This window comes from Varroa jacobsoni, unplaced genomic scaffold, assembly GCF_002532875.2.
Source record: "Varroa jacobsoni isolate VJ856 unplaced genomic scaffold, vjacob_1.0 scaffold_238, whole genome shotgun sequence".
Taxonomy (NCBI): domain Eukaryota; kingdom Metazoa; phylum Arthropoda; class Arachnida; order Mesostigmata; family Varroidae; genus Varroa; species Varroa jacobsoni.
Genome location: NW_019213140.1, coordinates 359,529 through 383,646, shown reverse-complemented (window position 1 = coordinate 383,646; position 24,118 = coordinate 359,529). Strand labels below are relative to the sequence as shown.

Here is a 24,118-nt window from a genome sequence, read left to right as displayed (position 1 = left end):
AAGAAGCCACAATCATGAGAAAAAAAGCCAGCAGAGGTATAACAACGAAAAGTCACTTTTTGCATCTTAGACTACACACGTTGATACTATAAATGCTGCACAACATAAAATATGCTTTAGGCAAACATATAATTTGTATAAAGCATGCGTCTTAATTTATTCAGCTGACTAACGGTGGTGTAGCGTTGACGGTTAGCGTAACGCTATCTGTCCCCTTCAAACCTCACAGATGAGAGGTAATTTAGGGGAGGTTAAGTGAAGGCTAACGTTGGATACCTATTACTTAAACTGCTGTTCCATGATAAAGATGACACGTTCTTCATTGAAATGACACACGCTTCTTTTGATTAGTCTCTCGCCATTTATTATTATCGTGGTTGATTTTCTTCCTTTTTTTTTTGTTAATATTATTCAATATTTTACTGTACACGCTAGCTTCTATGTTTGTTTTTCTTTCATATTCCGTTTTATTTGTCATCGTTTCGTCGCTCTCCTTCTGTTCTTTGTTGATGTCAGCCTTCCCGGGCCGTCGCAGACGAGTGGCGCTAGCCAAAACCTTTCACTATTTACAAAATGTACATACGCTTTTATAGCTATTCCTCTCATCGCTGCGTTTGTTTTTTTTACTATTATTATTTTTGTGACGCTATAAACAGTCGCCGAGTGATCGATAGTAGATGTCAGGAACTTACTAACCACTAATCGTGTCATTAATTTTTATCACTTAGTCTACCGCGAACCTAACATTGTTCTTATGCTAGTCTACTTACTATTATTTACGAGATTAAGAACCTGAAGCGTTAGCAGTTCACAGATTGCTGCCCGGACAGCGCCCATAGGAAGGCGTCAGGCGTTCACACACGGTCAATTCAGTTAGCAGTAGGGGCTGCCCGCACATCTTTGTGAACGCTTTTTCCATATCTCAAGTTTTTTTCCGAGTTTGGCTTCTAAATCCATTTCGTCTGAGTTAAGGTGTAAGTGTCGTATTGTATTTGTGCAGAAGAGCAACTTCGCAGTGACCCGTTGATCCAACACGGTGTCGAGCTTTCGGTCACTTACCTAAATAATCGACTGACTTTTTTTTTTTATTCTTCTTTACTTTTCCGTTGTAGCTTTCTTACTGAACAAAACATTTGTTTCTCTCACGACGAAGCACTGAATATACTTCTGATAGGCGATGCATAACGGTATACGTACATCACTGTACAGATGCATATATTTGAGAGAATCTGCGCGTACTTGAGAGACACCTGCAGTCCCTTTGTCACCTATTATTAAATTGGTCGTACTGGGTAGTCCGGTTCGGTTCATAGGAAAATCAGAAATAGTGCTCTCTTTCACGGAAAATGTGTATGGGTGTGCATGTATTTAGGTTGCTTTCGTTTACTGGATTCATCGGATGAATCGGCTCATTTTGCTATAATTTATTATTATCGACTGGCCGATATGACAAGCCGCAGCCAATGAGCAGCGGTCATGACAATCCAATATTCAAGGGTCGGATTCATTCGAGCGGAATCAGCAAATCTTATTACTACTGTTTGGACCCTGACCGTGGCGAGGTTGCACGATATTGCTTTTAAAAAGGTTCGAAATCGGGCGTCGCGGTAGGAACTCGAAAAGCCTTCTATCAGGTCAGCTGTGTTTTCGAAAATGTATTTACAGCAAACAGTCGATAGGCCGGCATAGGAATGCCGAAAAAATAGAAATGATGTTCATTACATGAGATAATTACATAAAAGCCCAGCTAAACTGTAATAGGGACTGCGTGACGTGTCCATCCCTGCTGTAATCAATATACTGAGTGCAAAAAAATAAATAAGACTATTACAGGCGGGACCAAATTATTACTTCCTGTTGTTTTTTTTTTCTGATATGCGGCCTAAGACGCCGTATATATTTGTTAGGCAGTTCTTACATATGTACAACACATCTTCTATATTCTGACGTCGTCTTCGAGTGGTTGCCTTTTTCAGCCAGTCGTCTGTCTCCTTCCGTCCTTCTATTGAACGGAATAAGAAACGTAGAAGTAACTTTGTTCTTTAAAGCATCCTTTCAAGCATCATTTTCTCTGTGCCTGCTTTGCCCTCTCGTTTTATCATTCACTCAATGAACACGACAAAATCTACTTAGCTGCTTTTTTTTCCATTGCTGTTTCTGTTGCTGTAGTGATTAATAGTTTTGCGTCTTTTAACACTCTTGTCATCAATGTGCAGCATTCGATTTTGCTATGTTTTGTCACCTAGCGTTCTAGGTTTACAACGGTTTGTCAATGCTATTTGCCGTATCGCTGTTACACTAGTTAACATCTCATCAAGATCTCTGTCAATCCAGTTAGGTAACTTAGATGAGTAGAAAAAGTGTTTTTTGTTTAGCTTATCCCCATAAATTTCTTCGTTTTGTTTTTATCATACGTTTTGCTATTTTCTCTTTAGTAGGTATATGTTTCTCGTTTTTTTTTTTTTGTCGATTGTGATAGAGAAACGAGTAGTTTGAAATCGGTCGTCGGAAGTTTCTCTTTTCTGTATCTCCATCGTTTCGTCGTGCGTTTCCCACTATCATTCCATCAGGCGCTCCCTTTTTTTTTCTTTTGTCATAATGTCACTTCCCTAGATTATAGATTTTTTTTCATCTATATAACAGGTTAGTATGTCTTATTCATTAGGTTTGTTGTTGCTATCTCACGAACGCATCGATGGGTGGCCATCACTGCAACTACTTGTCATCGGTCAGTGAATTAGCTGTTTATTTAGATTATCGTGTTCATTATAATCACCATCGTCTTCGTCGCTATCAATCCCAAACAGCTCCTAAGCTTGTGGAGAGTAACCGAGGTTCTTGCGTTGCAAGAACAAGTGGATCTCCCTAAAGTTAGGCCTGTCTGACTCGTTGCGTTGCCAACACTCACGCATGAGATCGAAGATCTCTTTAGCACAGTCAGGTGGCTGATTCAGTTGTACAGCGCGTCCATCCATATTATACAGGTGGCGCGCATTTTCGACGACGATGTCATCTGTACAATTAGTAAACGGCTTTTGGCGCGCGAATGTCAACATCTCCCACAGAGTGACGGCAAACGCCCATACGTCACTTTTGGTCGAAAAGCGTCCGAATAGGATGGCTTCCCATGACATCCACCGAACCGGCAGCATGCTACGGCCACCCTGCATGCGATAGTAATCATGTTGATACTCGGACCGACTCATGGCGAAATCGCAGATTTTGACCGTGTAACCGGCGCCTACAAGACAGTTACGCGTGGCTAGGTCACGATGCACAAAGTTGAGCGACTCGAGGTACTTCATACCGGAGGCGATCTGGGTAGCGATGAAGATGAGCGTCCCATGACTGAGCGTTTTCGTTGCACCGGTGGGAGCGAACGTGTCAGGGAGGTGCTCGTTGAGGAACTCGTTGAGGTCGCCATGCTCAGAATACTCGACGATCATCGACAGGGGCTCATCTCTGGTGCATACGCCCAGGATGTGTGAGATGTTTGGATCGCGAATGCGCGAAAGGATCTTCACTTCTTTATAGAACTCCTTACGCGCAGATTCGCTGGCGTTCATACGTAGAGACTTTATCGCCACAAACGATTTGCTACCAAAAGTTGATGGCACGTCTACCAGTTCAGTAATACCTGCAAAATTGTATAAAACTAACTCAGCGAATTCAACAAGTTTCTGCTAATCTGCTAAAACCGTTTTTTTTTTGTTTTTTTTTTTTTTGTTTTAATATTCTTTGCAAAAAGAAGAACGGCTTTCACAACTCACCTTCGGTCTCGGCTAGGTGGACTTCGCCGTATTGACCCTCACCGATCTTCTCGAGGATCCGCACTCGATGTCGTGGGACTTCGCGCACTTGCGTCGTCGTGGATAGGTGCGGTGAGTTTCGTAGTGTGCAGTTACTTACAGAACCTGAATCGTCCCCGGACGAGTTTGCCGAACTGGTCGACAAATCGAGGCTGGGTACCGAGTAGACCGTGTTACCACTCACTCCCTGAATGTTGGGTACACTCGCGACTATCACATCGGTGGCAGCGTAATAATGCTGTTGTTGCTGCTGTTCACTTGGGCTGTGTACAAGCGGCTGGGAGCTTTTAGCCAAAGGGCGGCCGAACGTCGGTGGTGAAGCATTGCGGTTAAGTGTTTTGGGGCTCCTGGGCGTCGTGATGTCCTGAGGCACGGCGTACTCACGCGAGGAATCCGCTAGGAAAACGACTGTCAGACAACACAAGTTCACGATGTATGGGAGGTGTTAGTGAATGTGTGGAAGCATTCGAAGAACGGTGGTGAAGTTAGTCACATAGACAGGGCAATCAGAGACGGCGTTACCATGCTTATAACGCTGCTTAAGCTCTGTGGTTGAATATTAAATTTAAACTGACTGAAAGTGCTGCATTAGCATTACTGATTAGTAGATTTCTGATATCAAAGAAGACTTAAGATTTTTTCAGTAGTTTAAAATACTTTTCATACAAAGGTCATATTTACTGTTTTGTGCGCAGCGGACAGAGCATTTAATACCATCCTCGTTCAACTTAGACATTTGTTAACTTACTCACAACACGTTTCATCTAGACTAGAAAATAACAGATGCTTTGGGTAGAGTATACTTCCGAGATGAAAAGAAAGACAAGCGAGCTTGCTGTTTTTTCTAGTGATAAAAAATGCCCTCCATATGTCCATAACGAACTTACCATTGCTGTACGTAGCTGGGTAGATAGGTGTCTTGAAGTCAGCTGGTTCTTGGTAGAGAAGTTTGTCGGGATCATCGAGATTTACTTGGCCGTATATGTTACCATTTAACGCGTATTTAGGCTGATACTGAAGTGCGAGATCCTTCATGTTAATGGTAACACGATTATCACCTGTACCAGCCATGGGTTTTAGGATGGCATGCGGCGTCGTGTGTTTGCGCTGTCGATGTCGGACAGTAATTATGAATATGACGAGAATCAGCAACATTATAACTGCTGCCAGAAGGCCTATCAAGATACCGATGTGGTGACGAGCCATTGGATCCTCAGTTACGGTTGGGAATACTGCAAAGCATCACCGATCATTAATTAACAAGAAAGTCTAGTATTTTGCTACGATCAATCAACTGAAAACGTCATTACGTTAGAGACGCATCGAGCCGCACGAAAGATAGTGCATAGGTTGCTTATTACGTAAACTACACCGGACGACTTGATTTGAAAGGTTATGAGCCCAGTCGAGTTTAAACCCACTATACGATATATTTTACGCAATAACTTAACACAGTCGGCATCGTAAATAAATATAGCTCATGACAACGGAAAGAGCCAATACAACAAAGGGCCTTTGGGCTTCAACTGTGAATAGTCACTTTCCTATAAAAGAAAACGCAATTGTCACGCGGTCGTGGTGATATCAGATGCTGCTGCTGCTGCTGCTTCTGCCATCTAATTTGCACTCGTGTTATTATAGTATCAGTACCTATTTCGTCTGTCTGGTTTGAAGAAGCTTGTCTTACTGAAGTATTGATTGGCGAAACTTTCTTACATTGCTCCCTATTCACGACAAGTGCGTTTACTATAGTATTAACTTACCAACTGGCGGTCCAATAGGTTCTTCTTCCTCAGTAAAGTTCCCCTCGGCCGGTAGAGAGATAAATGCTATTTCACTCAGCAAGATCCAGCCAGATCTATACGATAGATGCAACTTTACGAAGCGTCCGATTTTGTGATGTAACCGAATGGTGACATTACGTGCTTTCTCTGGCAAAGGGTTGTGCATATTTTTGAACACCAACGGTTCCTCGATGTACCAGCGGCCGCCAATCGAAAACCAAAATTTGGCTGAACTGAACAACGATACGTCTTTAGTGTGCTGATTATTGCAGTAGAAGTAGGCTTCGGAGAAGTTTCGAATACTATCAAACTCGAACACCATTTCGAGTGGATTCGAGTGGGGCGAGTCATTCCGCCAGCCTACCCATTCGTAACCCTGGCCGAGGGAACTTGAATACTCGGCCTTGAAGTTATCGCCACCTTCAATGCCGTCCGTCAATTGACCGAGCCCGTCATGGAGAGTACTGTCATCTCGGCCTCCGTCGTACGTCTTGTCGGATAGGTCGACGGTAGAACTAAATCGTTCACCCATCGGTATGGTGTACGACACGATACCCTCTACGATGATAACGCGTAATAGTAACACAAGAATTAGTTAGTAGCTCAGATCTTCTCGGAACTGCCCTTTGTACAACCGTGGCTATACTCGTGTGTGCATATGTATCTAATGTCTGTACACCTGTATTATTATACGCACACGTGTGAAGGCGTTTGATAACCACATATATTATCATGGAACGTATCATAGCCACTTGACAATAATACGCCTATAGTATTCAGACTTTTCCCGAAATTCATTACTGCCCTCTAGATGTGCCATCATGTGCGTGATCGTCATCACCTGCCGTAATGACTACGCTCAGCTATATTACTTTGAAGGAATTGTGAGGTTGGCAGAATCGGTTGACGAAATTTCTTCAGATAGTTAACAGCTAGTACTGCGCGATCGAGCTTTAGAACCTTATCGTTTATTTATATGAGGGGTACATCGGCAATGAATGGCGTTGGAGGAAGACCGATGCCGCAACTTTGTCAGATGATTTAACGATGCGTATAAATTCGACGCATCGTTAGGCGGGTCACCACTGTGGGGGTCATCATCCGAGCGCGTACGATAAACTGACGTGTACACGAGCCGGCAGAACATGGCTTAGCTTCAGAGCTATAGATACATCAGCATGTACTAACATGCTGTTGAAATGTAGCTTAATAGCGGGGACAGCAGAGTAGTCTGATCAAGGCCCAGGATAGGATTTTCTAGCCTGAATAAAATCTAAGTGATATAGAAATTTTCCCTAAAACGAAGCCGTAAGAACGAATCTCTAAACGGAATGTCAGGTGTTTGTAGATCTGTTTATGAAAGGGGTAACTATAAACGTTCTCTGCACGTCAAACTTGTAAACTTAAGATAAAATATTATCGAATGTTGTATAAAACTTTTTATTCTAATCTTAGTAAATAGATTATATTTTATTCAGTTGAAGATTATTAGAAATCGAGTCCCTGGCTTATTTTCCAAACTAATATTTGTTTAAGTTAAATTATCTTACATACGGTTTTATACGGCCATATTTTAATCTGCACTTAAAATGTAGATACTTTAATTTTCCCAAATCTTATTTTCTTTATTTGTATGTCAGTATAGATCAATATTAATATAATATTCATATATCAACAACTTGTGCTATTAATCAGCTGTCGATCCTTCATAAATTTTATCAATCTCGTAGCATTATCCAATATAGGTTTATCATTACTACGTTCCATCAAAGCCAGATTAGGCAAACAAAAAAGAAAAAATGAATCTGAAGGATCAGTGACTTCAGAAAACAGATCAGCGCTAGCTCACTTGCCGCGCTTTCTCCAACTGAGAATATTTGTCTGATAATTTATCAGCTGACTTTTTATGACAAACGAGCATCATCGCAACGAAGGCTGAGGCATTAAACTTACGATTAAAACAAAATCATATATGCTATAGAGACATTTGGACGTGCTGTAAAATTTTGACGATCAATTTATTTTTTTTTGTTATCAGAAAGTTTAATAATTGAAGAGTTTGCGGATTATGCGCGACGAGACCATAAAATAAACAGGATACTTACGGGTCCATTTGCAGCCGTACAGTTCGATCCGCATGCATACGGTGCGGATATCTCTTGAATAGGGCACAACTCGGATACGATCGGTGATAATATACGGGTCGAGACTGCGAAATTCTGGTGTGTAAGTATTCTCGTTACCTTCCAAAATCTAAAAGCAACAAGTTTAATAGCGTACGTTAGAAATGCAATAATATTTGGCATCGTTCGAACCGAAAGCGTCTGCATTATCGTTGCCGTCCTTTTGGCTGCTAAGAGACACGGCGCGCAGTGATCCGCCAGTTGACACCTGGTGGTCATAATAGATGTATATATGTATATTAAAAAGTCACTTGGGTTTGAAAGTCTTCATTTTGCGTCTGTTAACCTAGCAAGAGGCTAATAGAGACTTTCCACCCAAATTTTCAGGAATGCTTTGCCCCAACCCATCTAGATTAGACGCAGATATGTTTGTTTATAGGTAAATGTACGCCACAATGGAAATTTCACGTTCTACAAAAAAATATTATGAATAATAGGTTGATTTATACGGCGTAACACGCTAGGTCTTCGCTGTGTTTTAATGCGGAGACACCGCATTAATTATTCCTGACCGACTCGCTCATAGCAGGTGCTCAATTACCGTAACTTTGCATATGAATGTAATATTTTAGACCTCTCAATCAACTTCCGCGATGACACAGATGGGAAACGGTGTTATAAGCGGGAATTTCCTTGGCTGATAGAAAAAGTAATGCAGTACTATTCTAGCTTTTAAATTCACTTGTCAAAGAAAGCGGCCTGGTACGGGTGTATAGTGTGCATCGTTTTGGCTGCGTTGTCATGGTAACCGTAGCTAACAGGTGTGCTGTAGCACTAATTCAAATCCCCCTACCTAGTGGTAAAAATTATCACCACAAATTAATACCTAGGGAAACACTAATTAAAAAGAAACCGAAATATAAAAAATATTATTAAGATTAATTACTGCGCGTATGAATGCAATGCCATTTTATAAATCTGTCAGAGAAACTTGGTCAGACTTTTAGCGGAGGCAAGTCCCTGATGTCATACCTAAAAACGAATAAATTCCAAAAGCTTATTTAGACGCGTAAAAAAACTAAAAATGCTAAAAAAAAACTTACATACCGATGATTAGTTAAAGAGGATCCGTGCAGAATATCGATTTTAGGTTACTTATTTCTTCTTGGTATTCGTGATACATTTGACAATCTGACAAGTTGTCTTGGAAAACTTAAGACACAAAATTTAGTTACAAGGATAACAAACGTAAATAATCTGGGGCTTTCCCAACAAATGGGCTTCAATCCACTCAAATACAGACTACTAGAATAGAAACTACGAAAGCAAGCTTTGCCAAACATGGCTGCAAATGCAGTTCAAGTCCACTAACATTTCTGCTTAGCTAATTGTAGTCAGTCTTATTATCCGTTCTCTCTGTAAAGGGCAATGAGTTTTCCTAAATTTAGTAAGGTTTATCTAATTACTAGCCTCTGATTGCTGGGGCATTCGGCATAGCATGCGCTCCTCATTACACTAGTTTTTGACTACGATATCAAACGACAAAGTACTTATTTTGAGCTTTCTGTTACTCTTATTATCTAGTTATTTTTACTACTACTGCTACTATGTTGATGGCATTCAATACCTTTCCAAGAAGAGAAAAGCCTTTTACAATTTTCTATATTACAGTTCCTTTCCCTAATTTTTGTTATTGATACTTGATATTGTTGCATAGCGCTTACTTTTCGTCATAATAGATGTATATATGTATATTAAAAGTGAAAGTGATTTTAGTTACCCTAGAGATATTGCAATTTTCGTTAGACGTGAAAAAAACAGCGGCGACGTAATGGTAGTCGATTCAAAACACGCATGTGTGATACAGTCAAAGAGTGCCAAATGCCAGACACAATAGAAAGGGCCAAGAATGTTTCTCGTGATATCGGCTAATATTTGTTGAATCTACTTACTCCGACGACATATTTTATAAGATTCAAATTTTGCAAACCAGCTGAAGAAGGGTGGCAGGCAGGCAGGCAGACACGCACCATTTTTCACAGCGTATTTGATTTAAATTTTACTTATCCATCATTCGGCTATTTATTGTCCAAACGGATTTTTCCACATGGGCTAGTAGGCATCGATATGGCCAGGGATAGCAAGTTAATTCCATAAAACTATTTCTAGACCGTTTTATCTGAGAGTTAAATTATGCTCGATATAGAAACCCGCTCTCTCGAGAGCGTTTCCCAAGTAGACATCTTTGACAGTACCGTACCAATCGGAGTAGACTAAACGTGTTTGCGATTGATGGTTGGAAAAACATTTTACAAAGAGCCAAGGGTATTAAATGCAAGCGGCTCGTCTGTAGCTCTGTTCGGAGCTGCGTTGTGACTCAAACCACAAAGGATGACAGCTCTGCACGTCATGCAGGCGTATCGAATAGTTAAAACGTTAGCGGTTCTGGTCCTGGTTGTAACACCACCGGAATTTAAAAACGGAGGAAAATCGGCGACTTTATAAACATGCTCCCGTAGGTTCATAGGAAAAGGAAAGATAAAATAGAGAGACGATTACAGCCCGTAAGGTAGAATGAGCTGCAACCCCCCACAAACAAGACTGGATTTTGAACGCGTAATCTCATTCTAAATATCACAAAGTCGCTGGATAGGCCGGCCCGCCACGTCGACCGTTACTTGAGCCAGGTCACCGCGGGCCATAGGAACTTCCAGTCTTGCTTACACAGGATTTACAAGGTCCTTGCTATACACTGCGATCAATGTGTTGAGGACGATGCTGCTCGCACCTTGCTAATCTGTTTTAGCCCAAACGCAACTAACATTTCAACAATACAATAGTCCCAAAGCAATAGCCGCGAAGAGATGATTCACGCGCGAAAAATCCTTCCATAGCTTTGAGAGATGTACTTGCCTACCTTATGGAGTTTATCAGCGCCACGACAAGTGAATGGCAGCTGAAGGTGACGATGACTAGCATGGTTCTGAGGCAAAAGGGACACGTCGGTTGACCAAAAATAAGCAGATTTCCGCAAAAAAATCATGCAGGGTATGTGCACGTAGATGATGCTAATTTATTATTACAAACGCGAAGAGACACACTGCGTGTAGGACATAGCATGTTCGACGAAATCAGAAAACTCGATGGATGGTTTCAACCAATTGGCCCGATAGACACATGTGACTCCCTTCCATAAAGCTCTTGTAGCTTTGACTGGGGAGCCAGGTTGGCGTAGTAAAGCATAAGAGGTAAACTGACTACTAGTGGTCTCGGCGAAAATAAGGCTAATCGTTTGAGCTTAACCATACGTAAACAGTATTACCGAAAAACTCCTAAAAAAAATGTCTATACACACAAAAGCGATTATCGGCATACTGATGCATATTGTACTCCAGAGGAAATCAGGGTTATTTACACAGTGAGAGAAAAATAAATCGTCACAATATAAATCCACCACACAATAATCACTTCTTGTTTGTCCAGGGGTATTGAAGGCCTCAATTGTCCAGCGTATTCCAATTCAATTAGTGACAATTTGACAACGGATCGATCCGCTCTACCGATCAGAGATATCAAATGTCTCAGTGACGCTATAGCCTCCTACCACGCGCACTCCTTGGTCGTCTAGAAACTTCAAAGGGCCAACAAGTAACGTTGTTGTGCCTGCCTACTGGATATTTCAAGACTTTTCGAAACGGCAGAACGGCAAGTGCTAGCAGTGGCAGTCATCTGCATCATAACATCTCTAAAAAAAAGCCCTGTTTTCACTAAGAAATTAAGCAAAAAAAAAGTGTGCAAAAATGTCAAGAGGCTAGTAAAAACTTAATATACTAAAGATCAGGTGTTCAGTCGAACGTCCTCTCTACGACGCCTGGAACCCGTTAGTTTAGCTATTAAAAGTCATAATAATAGCAACAATATTAATAAAAATTCTCTTTCACTGCGGCTTCACTCTTCAAAAGTGATGATCAATTTTCATAACCTGCAACTTGCATGTATAATTTTATAAAGTTCCACCTACAGAGAAAAAGGCATCGATTAGATTGGACTGACAAATGGATAACTCTATAAAGAGAGCACGAAAAGATTATGATTAACACAATTAGCGTAAGTTGATTATGCCTAAACCTGCTTTAGTTTAATTGCTTGACTGCACACGGACGCGGCCACAGGCGCGTCGGCGATAAGCACACTACCGCTGTACAGCGCTGAATCGTTATCATCGCACAACGTGAAAACACACACATTAATCTGGATAAGGTAGAAAAAATTACTATACTACAATATGGCAGGTACAGTGATCCTGTACACTGGGCGAAATCTAATATTTTGCATTGCGCATAAAGTAGCCTTTCTGAAATGACCGGTGCAAGTTAGTTTATCGAGAAAGTATCCCGGTCACATGTACATGTATGCGATCCTTGATTGATCTTCCGTCTTGCTTTAGCCATGTCGTCTTCCGAATAAAAGAGACGAGAAAGATCGCACAACCGCTAGAAGTTAGAATTGCAGTTGTCGTCACGATCGAGACGATATTTCTGATTCTTGGGAGCGTATCATGCTGAAACCGGATGGATGCACCCAAACTCCGTTGGCTTGTGCCTAATATTGAGGCCTAGTCACATATATATTTGTCACTGTGCAAGCCTATGCAAAATGGCGTACGCACTCTGTTCTCGTAATCTCCATTTCTACATTAACGTTAGATGATGTCAAAAGGACCGGATCCCGTTTGGCCTCTTTGACGTCGTTTTCGTTTACCGACAGCCATCTTTTCCTTACTACTGCTCCGTACCCCACTAGGCCCACAGTAAGGCTCATCTCTCACGCACTCCCTTCGAAGGTTCCTCTTCTGTCTCGTTCTCTCTGGACATGCGCGGCCACGTTTTGTGGATATTTGACCAAACTACCTTGTCTTCGTCGTGCATAATTCATCGCTAGATTGCGACACATCGTCGTAGCGAGTCAACGGACCGAGTAAATTGCGCAGAAAGAAGATAACCTAGTCACAGCGGTGACAGAAGCCGCAAAGCCATCATGAGATTAGCGATTACACCGATAAGGGAGGGGATTGGCTCAGAAACAGCAGCGGTAAAGACGCACAGGACGTTGCTGATGCTGCCGTAAAGAGCGCAGTGCGTACGACGTAACAACTGTGTAGCATGCACGTTAATCAGGTGCAGGACAGCTATCTTACATAGAACAATTATCGCCCCGCACGTATTAGAGAGGTGGCGGCGACGGCGACAACGTTAGCGCTGGCTGCTGTGACCCAGCGAACAGAACGCACCGGCTGCTTTGGTTAGGGCTCTTGCTAAAGGCATGTTCCGTCCTTTTGTCCGCTTAAGATCCTGCAATCGTGTGTGCGTCTCTGTATGTGTAATGTCGATTACTGGGAAGCGCGGATCGACTTCGTTCCAACATCTTCTGCACTATTTGACTCCATTCAAGCGAGAAAAAAAGCAGACAGAAACAAAGGAACAGAAAGAGAGGAAAACGAAAAAAGCTTATAACAAAGGGAGCGAACGCTAGAGCAACGTACAGAGGGGTCTTTTGCCTATCCCCTGTTTTTTCCATCTTCAGCCGCAGCCCCTAGTCGTTGTCTCTTTTTCATTCAGTGATCACTAGCCTTAACCCAAGCACGGAGGCAAGACAAGCAGTACGAAGTTGTGCCACGCCCTCGATTAGCCCCGAGGTGGATAGGTCCTCCACCCAACACAATGACCACAAGCCCGATTACCCCCACACCCTTACGTCTAACAAGCTAGACTTTCCCGCTTAGGCAACTGCTTGCTGCCGATAAGATCCACGGCACCCCCCCCCCCCCTCGTTTCTACACTCGCGGACTGTAACGCTAACAACTTAGCACTTTTCCAGTATTACAGTTCATTGGAGAAGTTGATCTAAGATTTATTTCGAGGAAACATTCATAGAGTTCTGAAAATGCTTCCGTATTCGGTACATCAACTAACCTAATTTATATGGGTAGTACCATAAAGGATTTCTACTGCATCCTATACTATTCAGTAATCCAACACATAACCAGTATCGACCAATACTTACATGCTTTCCGCTGCGATTGGTATACCGGACCCATTTGTTTATGCCGGCTCTCCAGTACTCAATCATGTATTCCTCGGCATATTCTCGGCCTTGGCCGTTGCCGAAGCGACCCTGAGTAGCGATTCCCCGCACGATGTGGTAACCACGAAGATTAATCTCAAGCCACTCGTAGGTGTCTGGGGAGATCTGCTGTGAAGGACACCAAGCCCCGCCGTTGATCTCGCGATTTAACCTGAAACAGCATGAAGAAGAAAAATAATAGCTAATCGTTTCAGCTATCGAACTATAAAAAGAATACTGATAAATAAAATGTTTTAAATAGAATATAGCACATATTAAGTGGCATATTAGACTGACCACTATCAGGATACGTATAGTTATGATTGTCGGCGTGTGTGAAATCACAGGTACGTAAATTGATTCAACTTTTTTTTTTCCTAAATTCTGCCAATTAATTTAAAGCGCATGAGGTAGATGCAGTCCTTTCTATTATTATACGTATAATTATATATACTTATATTATATATATACATATGCTTACACATAGAGTTATACTCATAGCCCGACGCCTGACACTGAACATGAAGTGGCATAAATTTTGCCAGGATGCACGAAGCGCCAATAAAAATAACAGCATCGTTAGTCCTTGCTTGTATCGACATAAATGTCAATTACCCGATAACGGGATAAGCAGCTACGGGAAAAACCAGTATAAACGATGCTCAACATTATGTAAGATACTAATCTCTGGCTTCTGCTAAAAGTAACTAAGCCATCTTAGAGGCCCTTAAAGCTACTTCAGCTACTGCATATCCTAATGGGACTATTACGAAATCGTGTCAACAAAGCTCGTTGGGATAAGCTAGTGGCGGTCCTGCATAAGTACATGCAGTTATGAAAAAACGGTAACATATTAATTGTCAGAATTTTTTTAATCAGCGCGCCAACTGATTGACCTACAAACTAGGGACATTGACTAGGGCGGTTAAACTGTTCCTGGTCATCTGGAGATTTACATGGAACTTACATACTTTCCTGTTCGAGCATATTTCCTATTTCAATTAAGCTACGAAATCTCTCAAAGAGGCTCTGAGAGGCACGTTGGACGAGATTACTCCCTAATAAATGGAGACTGTACGGGAGTTATAGTTTAGCGATTCAATCAAGCAACATCTTGAAAGATTTACTGGAAAATAAGCCTTGAAGAGCCTTCTAAGTACGTATGAACGCATTATCATTCATAGATGAAAAGCCACCTGTTTTTGGTAAAAGTAATCATCTACTGTGCTATACTTATAATCGGTACATTTTCTATAGAGTATATCTTGTAGAAGTTTTCAATAGGTCTCAATATAGCTGTTTAGCCAATGCAAAATGGCAGGGGGTCTACTATGAGCGATCTGGGGAAGCGTGCAAGAAGAGAAAGGATTATAACTACGTACTATATTCATCGCTTTAACTACTGCTCGGATTTTTGCTCAGGAATCAAAGTACGCCTACGCTTACAGCGAATAGCAGACCACCTTTATGTTCCTTCAGATAAAAGCAAACACGTTGACAATACAACACTGCGAAAAACATTATTACATACCTGGCAAAGGCGGGTCCAACGCTGCCGGCATTATGGGTCGAACTACAGCTGATGTCGGTATCCTGGATATCCCCAGACATCATGCCCAACGTAAGGTTACATGATCCTGCAGTGAGAAAAACGGCCGCGTAGTTTTGTTATTTGACTAAGCGGTATTAATTAATACGCTTTGTTTGACTACGTGAGCTATATATAATGAAGAAAATGCACATTAAGTATCAAGTAGACGTTACAGATTTTATAGGTTAGCATAAAATCTCTATGTTTTGAATTTTACGTCCCGCATTACCGTTCGGCATTCCACTAAACACAGTCAAACCTAGAAACTGGCAAGCAAATATGTTACCCACTAATCTATTAAAGACGCTAACGTCTTAAAGATACTTCATAGTCTAGATTTGAATCTGGCTTTGATCCGTGGGGCCAGCTGTCTGATGGACTGCCTAACGGCCCTACGGAGAAATTCAAGTTAACATAAAATCATTCGAACGAAATACAAATTGACGTTCAACAAACTGAAAATGTATGATGAGTTAAGCATACTTACAACGATATACTAAAAAAACATTATAGGGGGCAATTTGAAGTTGTTAATTTCACTCTTTGGCACAAACTCGAATTTCTATTTATGAAAGAATAGTGACAAAGCATACCCCTCTGGGAAGTCATGCATTTTAGTACTTTTCTGTTCAATGTTGTTCGAGTTAAATGTTGAAGGACACGTATCTTGCTTGGCCCGTAATTAGCCGTTTTTCGTTGCTATACACAGTCCGTGTAACTTTGTGCTCGCTCTTTCGTTATCGCCGTTATTCTCGGTACGACTATTATTATTCCTGTCGCTGTTTTTAACTAATAGTCAGCTTATCTGACAAGTTAAGCGCGCATTCTACCTCGGACTACCCCACGTTTACAGCCACCTTTCTTTTGTGTAATTTCGTTGCCCCCTTCACCCTTTCGTTTTCTGGGCGACTCAGGCCCCACCAAAAACAGAGACACACACAAACATGTAGATGACTGGTTGGTTTGTTGGTGTATTTATACATAACGACATTGATGGTAATATCGCTGGCGGCGCGAAAGGTATAGCAGTTCTACGACCGCTGTTGCCGAAGAGTGTCTGTTTTTCATTCATCATTTTCACATATACGCTGCTGAATCCCCGCGTCGTTCTCCGCAGTTCCGCCGGTGATTCCCCCCCCCCCCCCCCCATAACTGTAGTACACCATACCTTCCTTCCTTCCTCGATACCCAATAATCCCTTTCGATATGACACCGTAGAAACAGCAACAGTGTTAATTATCACGTCATAGGGTAAACCCGAAGTACGTAAATTTCTTTGGCTATTGTGTTATTTTGAATGCATATATTATAATAATATTTCATAATCGACAAGGGCTTGCTGACAACGATGACGGTAGGTTCGACTGTAGTACCACATCAGCCGTCATCGCGTTATATGATGCACCAGATCATAGCTAGCGACTAACTAACGCCCGCGAGAGAAAAGAGACAAGTGTTCATATATAGCTACCGGAGAAATCGGTCGCAGAGATTCGTTTAATAGACAATGAGGTCTTTACAACTGTCGCTTCTTGGAGACACTTCCTAATATTCGTACTGGGCAAAAGCCTATCCACAAGGTTTGCAATCGATGATGACAGATATTCGAGATAATAGTATAGCATTGTATGTCGTTCGAGTATAACGTTGGCTTACAGGGGCCAATGAAAGGAATATCAGAGTCGAACTCTCAGTCCAATATAGGCCCCTGGTATCGAACAAAAAACGGATGGCCTATTTTACCCGCTAGGTTAATATAACAGTTCGAGAAAGGGTAGGTATCGGGACTACCTGCGTTATTTTAATGTGTTCGTTCACAAGCACATTTCTACGGGTGGCTGACTTCGACCAAGTATCTATCAATAAGCATCGGTTCTCAGAAATCTTAAATGGTAGTGCGCTCTTGCACATGGCAGTAATACAAGCTAACACGAACGACCGCGTGAATACTCACGTTGATAGCATGCTCGTTCGCTTTACGTGTCTTTTGCTTATAGTGTATGTTTCCGTTACGGCTTATTGGGTTCGTGTTTTATTTTATGGAACTGGCTAGTTCGACATGCCTACATTACATATCGTACTTAACAGCGGACAGCGTTTGCCTTGCTAAATGAATCTAAAACCTTCCCGCCATGACTATTGGATGAGTAAACGTCCTCTCGGGCCTCTTAGGATCAATAGCTTCTTTGCCGTTTTGTCCTAACTAACTTAGCTGATTATCGAACTCCTAATGATCTCCGCACGCCAGCCTAAGCACTCGTATTCCTGAAACGGTGGGCGGCATGCAATGACTGATCATCGTCGTGCCAACAAAACCATCCACAATGGACAATATCGAGACTCGATCATGGGTGAATTCTGGAGTCCTGGACGATTGCATAAACATTCACTTTGAACTGTTCCGTCATACTCAATAGAAATAACATTATCTCGACGAGAAGCGTGATCGAGAATCAATCGTCCACAATGTTGCCGCCAAGAACTGAACGATGATGAAGAGACTCAAGATATAATTGTGATTGGCAATCATTTAGATGTATTTTTCCGGCTTGCCTTCCACGAAACGTTTGTGCTAGTTCGGGAACAAATTGACGTAGCGATAGCAAGAAAATGGCAGTATTGAAGCTTTTAACAATGCGTTTCGTATCTGGCTGACAATGCGTGCGTGAACCTGCCAGGTTGGTAGGAATACATTCGATTCTTCAATGAACGATTGTTCAGTCGAAGCTATCACATCCTCCAATAGGTCCGTCAGCAAAGCTAAAGATACAATGTTTTTTCCAGTAGCTGACGCCGGCGGATAGGCATCGAAATAACAATAATAACACGTTTAGTCGTAGTAAATTTCGTTTCTTCTGATTGTTTTTATTGAGTAAAACATTAAAGGAACGCTTGGTCACGTAGCGACTGTTTGGTAACATCAAGTAGCTTGTGGTTCTTATGTTTGAGATACACAGAGAGACATTTTTTAAGATATAATCATTAACAACGCTGTTCCTTGGGCGAACAAATACAGTGGATTACAATCTACGATCGTTCGTTTCTATTTCGTTCGCCCAATAGTAAGAAAGAAATAATTTTAAAATATTTAATAGATGACTACGTACACGAGTGTTAGCTAGATACGTGGGGGTGTATCAAATCTAGATGCTCGCAAAGGCAAAACGCGTCGCCGCCCTGTCACCCGGGGAACAATCCGGATGCTAAAAAAAAAGCGTTTAGTAATTCCACTGTCTACGTATGTCGACACAATAAAAAAAGTGCCGACCGACGGCTCCAAAAGGGGCGTCAACGTGTAGCAGCAATAGGGCGAGGGCCGGCCTAGTTAAAGTAGTAGATCCGTGTACTTTAGTTTGTTTATTTCACATGATTCCTCAAACACAGCACTTACTTCTAAGTTCTCGTAAAAATTTAATATACCGCGAAAATCCCAGCGTCATCAGCCCAAGCAAAGTTCTATGTGGAGATACTTTTCAAGGTCTGTGCTAACCGAATGAAATCACGCGCCATTAAAAAAGGCTAACCGCGTTTCGAATACTTACTAACTATAGAACATGGCCGTTGAGCATTTCCCAGTCGGTCGCTCGATGGAGCACAACAAAAGGGCCCAGAAACGTACGGTGAAAGAAATATCATGTTTTCAGTGACAATTTAATGCGGTAAACGTACTGATTCATTTTTGATTTGGGTATTTTTACGCCTCACTATAAGCGTACTATTTGTCTTATAGTAGAATATGAAATAGTAGCGGCTAGTGGTAATGGCACCAAACAATGGCTTCAATCGCCGTCCGAAGATTGTGAGCTGCTTGGTAACGACAGCGGCTTTGAAAGCAGGAGGAGGGGCCACCCGAGAGGAAATCAGGAGAATGCCCGACAAGATGAGCTAAATCAAAAGCGAATCAAAATTGATGGTTTCTCGATTAACTAATGATTTCTGCCAGAAACGAAAGGTTAGCCAAAACCTCCTGCGATCGGTACGATGGCACCGTATTTCGCCGCTATGATCGTTTACAGACTCCGAACTATGGTAAAGGCCAATATAGATACTTTTAGTAAATACACCCAACCGTTGCGGTCTTATGGGTTGACTTACGGTTTAGCCTAATCACGTTTTAATGTGATCCATTAACAATACAAAAATATTGTCCTTTATATATATATATATATATATTGCCTGAATATTTTTTGACAATAGCTCAGAAAAGCGCTAACTTTGGTGTTTTTTCAACTATTGTGTGCGTATGTGCACATTTCTACAAAAGCGTGTGGGGCTCTAAGGTGACAAGGTATAAGGGTGTTAACAATTCATTGTTACTGGCAGTTTTTTTGTAGAGTAAAGATACTGTCAACCGTTTATCGTGAGTGGAGTGCTCTGGTTCTCAGGCGCTCTCCTTGCAATAGGCCGCCTTGTCCATTGCGAGAGCCACACCTTATGAATTTCTCACGACGAATCGCGTGATAGGATATGATAATGAACATCGGAGATCTGATCGCGGCGTGGTGATCGCTTGAAACAGGGAAAAAGATTAGATGATCTCAGCTTATCTGGCAACATTGATTTGTTCGAATCTTCTGCATCAGTGTGTTATTGTGGTCCATTGAACTTTACTGTTGTATTTTTGGTCTATACTTAAAACGAGTGCATGCTTGAGTATTTCGTGCCCTTATATCCAGACAGACGCGTTGTATTGAAGCTCCGATGTTCTTCCTTCTTCCTCAGATGTCCACCGGCCCTCCATAATTATCACTCCGCACGTCTTTCAACTAATAAAGTAATATTGTAAATAATAACGGTATCAGGGTATCACCGACTGCTATCGTAAACAAAGCAACTGGCCGTTTTCACGTATGAACAAGTAGAGCGCGGGCGTAATTGTAAGCACCACTCGATGCTGCAATAACCGCTGAGTAATAATTAATTGTCTACTTCAATGAATCACCACTTCACGGGATGGGCGCTCACCTCAGACGCAGTAAAATAAAAACTCATTACCACATGAAACGGTCATACGCGATCTTCACAGTGGGTGACAATAACGAAAAACAACAGGTCAAGATATATCTATGGCTACGACTAACGGAAGAACCGTTCACCATGACATGACGATAATACGAGCTGCGGAGCGACAAAACGATTTAAGAATAATGAGATTTTTGGCTAGCGTCCCTTTAGAGTGTTCAATCATTTCGATTGTCGACTGGAGGACCGACCTTCAACTCGAACGATGTAATACTTCGACCATTTTAAACATATACTGACGTCACAAAGCTTATTCAAACATAGTAACACTGCTCACTCATCGTTATAAAATTGAAAATAAAATAATGTGGCGCCACTTAATCATAGGTATAATATAAATATATCCATTGAACCTTGCATAATATTAAACATAAATAGCTGTCATAATATTGTTTATCCTGAACCCCGTACACGTTCTGCTGTGCTCAGCTATTGATATACATACATATTATGGCCGCATCTGTCATATGCCGCCTTTCACTTTTACTATCTCCTGGCCTTCAAATAATCCTCTGCCTTTTTGTAGCCTTTCTTTTCTGTGACAGATTCAATTTATCAGTTCGGCCTCCATTGGCTGACGTGCGATGCGCATAAAACAGGAGCTGATGTCCCGTCGCCATTTCTTTCTTTCGTTACCGTCTATATTACGCCTGCGCTTCGTCCTTCTCCTCAGCCATCTGTTGTTGTTACTACTGCTGCTGCTCATTCGCTGCTTCGTTTCCCTACTCCCGAAGGCAATATATATATAATAGTAAACTTCATCTCAAACCGCCTGCCGAAACGATGCTAGGTAAATTTGGCTCACTAAGTGAAATGAAGGAGGAAGATAAAATATACATATATATTGTTATACCAATTATATGTAGAATAAATTTTCCACTTTCTGCAAACATGATTTAGATAACATGGAAACAAATTAAAATAATAATGTCCCTTATAAATTCGCATAGCCCAAAATAAGTCTTTACCTGCTTGTACTCTGCAGAAGAATATCGGAATACGGTCACGGCGCATATTCGCACTTTATGTTAGCTATTTGGGTTTGAGTAGGTACCCAGTATCGTACGAATGATATAAGCTGCGCTCGGGTACTTAATCCCTTTGAATTTGACCCTTGGGAACCTCTCCGCCAGACGCTCAGTTGTGCGCCATGTAGCACGGCTACAGAGATGAATAGTATAGCTTCACATGCAGATATGTGCCTATAATATTCGTCATTATAACGGCCTCCTTACACTGGGTTACTAGCATCTCCGCCATCTCCGCGCCACGAGAGGTACAGAGGTTGTGCCGGCACCGATAACGTGAAGTTTAACAGATTGGCGAAAGGGTGAACCTAGCCTGTCGATGCCTAATGGACCTAGAGGAAGGTGAGAGGCTGAATCCCATGTATCGTCAATGAGGAAACAGTTGGCGAGCTGCATGCCTTGATAGTCGCACGCCTACTAATGCTCATGCAAACCCAAAGACCAGCTTCGAAACGAGCCATGTTCCAGCTGTCTGCAAGCTTCGCGACGTGGGGGATCGATCAAATTGCAGACCCTGCTTGATTTCTATTGTTGAGAGCTATTACTCTTGAGCTTCTCGGTCGCTCGACGCTTACTACTACCTGGTGAGCATGTACATATTATTTCGAGATGCTTCTAACTGTTAATTCCTAGATTAGCTCCTAGCTTAAACGTGTAGCTCACGAAAGCTCACCTATACACAAATCGAAGGTTGAATACGTATCCTTTTAAATGATTTATGCTATAACGCTTGCACCTGAAATGACAGCCTTCGATAGATAATACCTTTCACGCCTTATGGAATTCTTGAGTAAAGACGGGAAATAAAAGGGCAGATTCTCACGCAATAAATGTAATATATTAGTTCTCGGTATCGAGATAATAATCTCTTTCCATGTTTCGATATTGAGCTCATTCGAGGGTTTTCGAGTTTTAAATTCAACCCACTGCCCTTTACCAGACAATTCCTGTCGAGTCAGAACATAAACGTTGACCTTTCCCCTGCTCTGGTCATTTATGGTATCTCATTGGATAAGAATGGGTTATTACGGACCCTTGGGCAGCATTTTTCCGACCGCAAGACTTAAGGCAACCCAGCCTTATCGTCCCCAGAAGGCGCCTGACCGGCTAATCTCATCATGCCACATCAGCTAGATCAAGAAACGATCCGGAAGATAACAAAGGATCATTAAGGTTCTTTATCACATTGTCTACTATCAAAAGCTTCCAACCTGTGTTTTGTAGGCAGCCATTTCTAACGGCTCTGTTTAAGGCGACGAGCATTAGCGGCCCGAAAATTTGTTCGTACAGATTTTTGTAACTGCTTATCGTTCTGCGGGGAGACATAAGAGCGACGTGCACGTGCAGGTCCATACGTCAGCGTCGATGATAAACGTATGCTCTCTTAGAAGCTGTTGACTACATGCTCAAGCAGCGGTTACTTAGCACTGATGACATACTATTTGTACAAATTCAGGGTCAGATAATGCTCGACCCTACTTGATCCTACCCTGAAGCTTACAATGTTTTTTGTTAGAAGTATATCTACGAATTCCGAAAAAAAGAGTTCTCATTATTGAATGTGTTTGTCTCCTAATTTAGACATCCAGATACCGTTTAGCTGATTCAGCATGCGACTCTCCACCCATGTGATTCGTATCATGCGAGCTCAACAAGTGCCTGCATATTTAAAAACAATAGACATTTAGGACCAAAAACCTACTCAAGAAGATCTGGCGGTAGAACGCTACGTACTGTACGAGATAATGCCCTCTTTGTCTGAGGGTAACAAACGAGGGATGATTCATGTCTTCAGTTATACCTGGGTCTGCACGCCATCTATTCTCTGAGATTTCGGGGCCTAACAGAATGCTTCGATTTCGTGTACTTTGTTGAATATTGATACCATGTTTCGCCGTGGCACTAGAGTACAGGGCGTTGTTTAAGTAAAATAAAAGAGATGTCTGTGAAACAACAGGATCCGACAGGGAAGAGCACAAAGCAGACAAAGCTTACCCTAGTCTTTCCAAGACATTCGCAAAAGTGCTTCTCCATCTGTTTCACTCCCGCAGATTCCACCATTTTAGTGATGCGAGTGTGCGTCAAACGGGCACGAGCCATCGTTGTAAGTCAAGCTTAGATAATAATGCTACGTGCCGTAGCGTGCCTCCAGAAGCTGTGTGCCGAAATTTCTTCCTGTCCTTTAGTATCATAGCTCTGTGCTTTATTCCCAGTCGTTCCATAGTAGTTACCATCTAATGGCTTCAATAGAAACTCGGTAGCTCGCAATGATGAGTACAACGACAAACGCTGAGCGTTAGAGTTTTGCCATTTAGGATATGACAGCGTTGGGCAAAGGAAGGGCGCAAACGAATGGAGAAAAAGGTCAATGTATCGGTGATAACACAAAACACATGTTCCTCTTCTGTGATCGTGATACGCTAAAGACTGAAATAAAATCTGGGTCATTCACCATTGTTATAGTAGGTGTGCAACATAGTAATAGTAACGGGGACATGTTCATCTCTTACTAGGTACGGTCACCGCACTGACTTGGAGCCTAGTGGAGGGGTAGAGGGAAACCATAGAGAAGGACGAAGAAAAGCCGGACCGGGATTGGAGAGGTGGCCCTGAAAATAGACAAAAAGAAGATCGACCC

General features: G+C 41.9%; 1 protein-coding gene across 2 annotated transcripts in view; it reads right to left on the bottom strand.

Annotated features, from left to right (window-relative positions):
- Nucleotides 1-315: 315 nt before the first annotated feature.
- The window catches only part of LOC111273936 (discoidin domain-containing receptor 2), a 64,912-nt gene continuing 41,109 nt past the window's right edge, over nt 316-24,118 (bottom strand). Inside the window, exons 3-9 of one of the 2 annotated variants that reach the window (XM_086967467.1) lie at nt 15,371-15,476; nt 13,780-14,011; nt 7,699-7,846; nt 5,573-6,151; nt 4,697-5,041; nt 3,771-4,217; nt 316-3,637 (exon numbers count right to left, since the gene is read on the bottom strand). In XM_086967467.1, coding sequence (XP_086823593.1) covers nt 2,811-3,637; nt 3,771-4,217; nt 4,697-5,041; nt 5,573-6,151; nt 7,699-7,846; nt 13,780-14,011; nt 15,371-15,476 — 2,684 coding nt within the window. In that variant the 3' untranslated portion in view covers nt 316-2,810. The remainder of the gene's footprint in view (nt 3,638-3,770; nt 4,218-4,696; nt 5,042-5,572; nt 6,152-7,698; nt 7,847-13,779; nt 14,012-15,370; nt 15,477-24,118) is intronic. The other variant, XM_022855966.2, reaches the window with a different exon arrangement.